The 2,873-nt window shown below is 36.3% G+C and overlaps 1 protein-coding gene across 2 annotated transcripts in view; it reads right to left on the bottom strand.

Annotated features, from left to right (window-relative positions):
- Positions 1–6: 6 nt before the first annotated feature.
- The window catches only part of LOC106878315 (WD repeat-containing protein 86), a 43,987-nt gene continuing 41,120 nt past the window's right edge, over positions 7–2,873 (bottom strand). For both annotated transcript variants that reach the window (XR_001410487.2, XM_052975939.1), the window contains exon 6: positions 7–883. Coding sequence is in view for 1 of the 2 variants with exons in the window: in XM_052975939.1 (XP_052831899.1) it covers position 883 (1 nt within the window). In the remaining variant the exon portion in view is untranslated. The remainder of the gene's footprint in view (positions 884–2,873) is intronic.

The raw sequence follows: 2,873 nt of genomic DNA, 5'->3' as shown, positions 1-2,873 counted from the left end.
TTACTGGCCAGCCATGAGACTCGAACTCACATTTCTGTGATTACGCGTCAAGTGTTTTACCATTAAACCAAACTGCCCAGCAACGAATTCTTCTGCAATTTTAGAACTTATAAATTTAGCTTCATAAGACGCTAACGTTAAATTAATCTTTTCTACTCTAGGCACAAGGCCCGAAATTTTGGGGTAGGGGCCAGTCGATTAGATCGACCTCAGTATGCAACTGGTACTTAATTTATCAATCCCGAAAGACTGAAAAGCAAAGTCGACCTCGGTGGCATTTGAACTCAGAACGTAAAGACAGACGAAATACCTATTTCGTTATTGCCCACAAGGGGCTAAACATAGAGGGAACAAACAAGAACAGACGAACGGGTTAAGTCGAATACATCGACCCCAGTGCGTAACTGGTACTTAATTTATCGACCCCGAAAGGATGAAAGGCAAAGTCGACCTCGGTGGCATTTGAACTCAGAACGTAAAGACAGACGAAATACCGCTAAGCATTTCGCCCGGCATGCTAACGATTCTCCCAGCTCGCCGCCTATAATAGCAAAACCTTATGGCTATTTGCTGGAAACTTTCGACAGATCTCACCTACAGTTCTCCTTCATACTATCGAAATAAACATCGTTCCTTTTCCTTGTTTATAATAAAATAAAGGCTCAGGGTGAATTTATGTGCGTTTTTTTAATTTTCTTATCAGGAATGTGTTGTAAGTTAATTCAAAAACCAAGTCTTCGACGTCTCAACAGTGCTAATAATAACAATATATAAAAATAAAACAATCAGAGTATTATTGTTCAGTCTACTCCAATCATGTTAATGCTTCTGTAATGGTCCATTAGTCGTTATTCACCGTCATACATCATCATACATCATTAGTCTTCAGAGATACCAAAAAAAAAAAAAAAAAAAAAAAAAAAAAAAAAAGAAAAGAACAATAAGGATAGAATACAGCAATTCTCAGAGCTTCTTCCGTTCTTCGTTTTTCAATTTACGTATCTGGCCTGCTATTTTTAAAAAATCTAACTTATCTATCCTAGCTGAGCCATCTGTCGGAGAGTTAAATTGATATCAACATATTTGACGTTGGGAGCATTAAAAGGCTAAGTATAAAAATAATGCAGCAACGGAAAAGAAAACAACATGGAGGTTCTCTTCCTTTTCACATAATATTACAAGTAAGGGAAATAACTATGAACATGTTTCGGTTTCCTTAAGACCTCATCATCGAAACAGATTCTTCGTTGTACTTGACGAAGTAGTGATAAGTAGTCAATAAGTAAATGGTTTGGTTTAGAAAAATAGAATTTATATACATCTTTTGAAATCTAGGAATTTACTTGTAGTTAGAGGTCTTCTCATTTTCTTGAGAAAATGAAGGTGCGTGAGCAAGTGTTTAGGGCGTTGTACTCAGTTTCCATGGAGTACAACTGACCAAAGCCGCAGCACTCCACCTGGACGGGACGCCAGTCCGTCACAGTGTTACTCATTTACAGCTGAGTGGGATACATTGACATGAAATGAGGCGTTTTGCTTGAGAGTACAACGCACCGCCTAGGTCGGGAACCGAAACCACGATCGCAAGATCCTGAGTACAACACCCTAATCGTTAGACCACGTTCCCTTATTCTATTGATATTCTATATCAGTGATTCCCAACGCAGGACATATGCCCCATCGGTGGGGCCAGGGAAAATTGCGGTGGAGTCCAATTCTTTTCTTTTTTTAGTGGGGCATGGAATTGTGAAAATCTTTCTTTTCCTTTATTCAATAAAGTACTATTTTTTGTTTGTACTCACTACTTACTAAAAGAGTTACCGGTAGATTCTTTTATATTAAATAATTGTGATAAGATATAAAAAAATAAAGTTTTTTTCCAACTACTGGTGGGGTATTCATTTTTCTGAAATTATATATTATTTTTCTGAAATTATATATTATTATAGTTATATTCGGATCTGAAGGAAAATACGTTCGGAAATACTGTTCTATATGACAGATCTTTCCGATGGTTACATTAAATTGTCATGGCTAAAGATAGAGTTGGGTGAAGGTCACTGTCTAAATAAAGATGACTTGTTGCACAGATTTAAATTAGAATTGTTACATGTATAGGGCTAAATTTAAAAATTACCACATGTTGTATATATTTAAGATAAAGAATTATTACACGTATACACTTAATTTAAACGGCTTTTAATGTATGGTTTTAATGTATGGTTTTAATGTATGGTTTCTAATTTTAAAATTACTGCAAGTATTCAAGAATGACCACATGCATGGGTTTAGAGTTAAAGAGTTGTTATATGTATGAATTTTAGATTAGATTTATGCCAACACAAACCCTATATAATGTTACCTAAAAGTAAGTATTCGCTGGGAATGAAACCCGGCTCTGTCTTTCTGTAAATGCAATGGAGCGTGTCATCGTACTTCTGATTGACTTTCATCTATAGATCATCTTTGTAGGCATATACACTCGATGAAAAATCAACAACACTGCATTGAGCATCGATATGTGCTCTCTTGGTTGAGATCAATGCAGTGCACCAGAAAAAGCAGCAGTTGCATCGGTCATATTTTATGAAATGCTGGCATGGGTCGCCGACTTCGATTGGAGCAAGAAACCTGCAGTAGTTGCTTCCAGGATGGCGAATCGGCCACATTCTATATTCTATCACGAACATATAAGAGACTGAAGCAATCGCAGCCTCAAGTGATACTTGTATTTACTGTGAAGATGTAGAGTGGATCACATGTGGCAGAGAGAATGTTTGTGGAACATACGGTGAATAAAAAGTGCGGAGGATTAGATAAAGAAATTGATATGGATAAATATTTGCCCATATATATATATATATATATATATA

The sequence above is a fragment of the Octopus bimaculoides genome, chromosome 23, assembly GCF_001194135.2.
Source record: "Octopus bimaculoides isolate UCB-OBI-ISO-001 chromosome 23, ASM119413v2, whole genome shotgun sequence".
In the NCBI taxonomy this organism is placed as follows: domain Eukaryota; kingdom Metazoa; phylum Mollusca; class Cephalopoda; order Octopoda; family Octopodidae; genus Octopus; species Octopus bimaculoides.
This window is presented reverse-complemented; position numbering and strand designations above follow the sequence as displayed.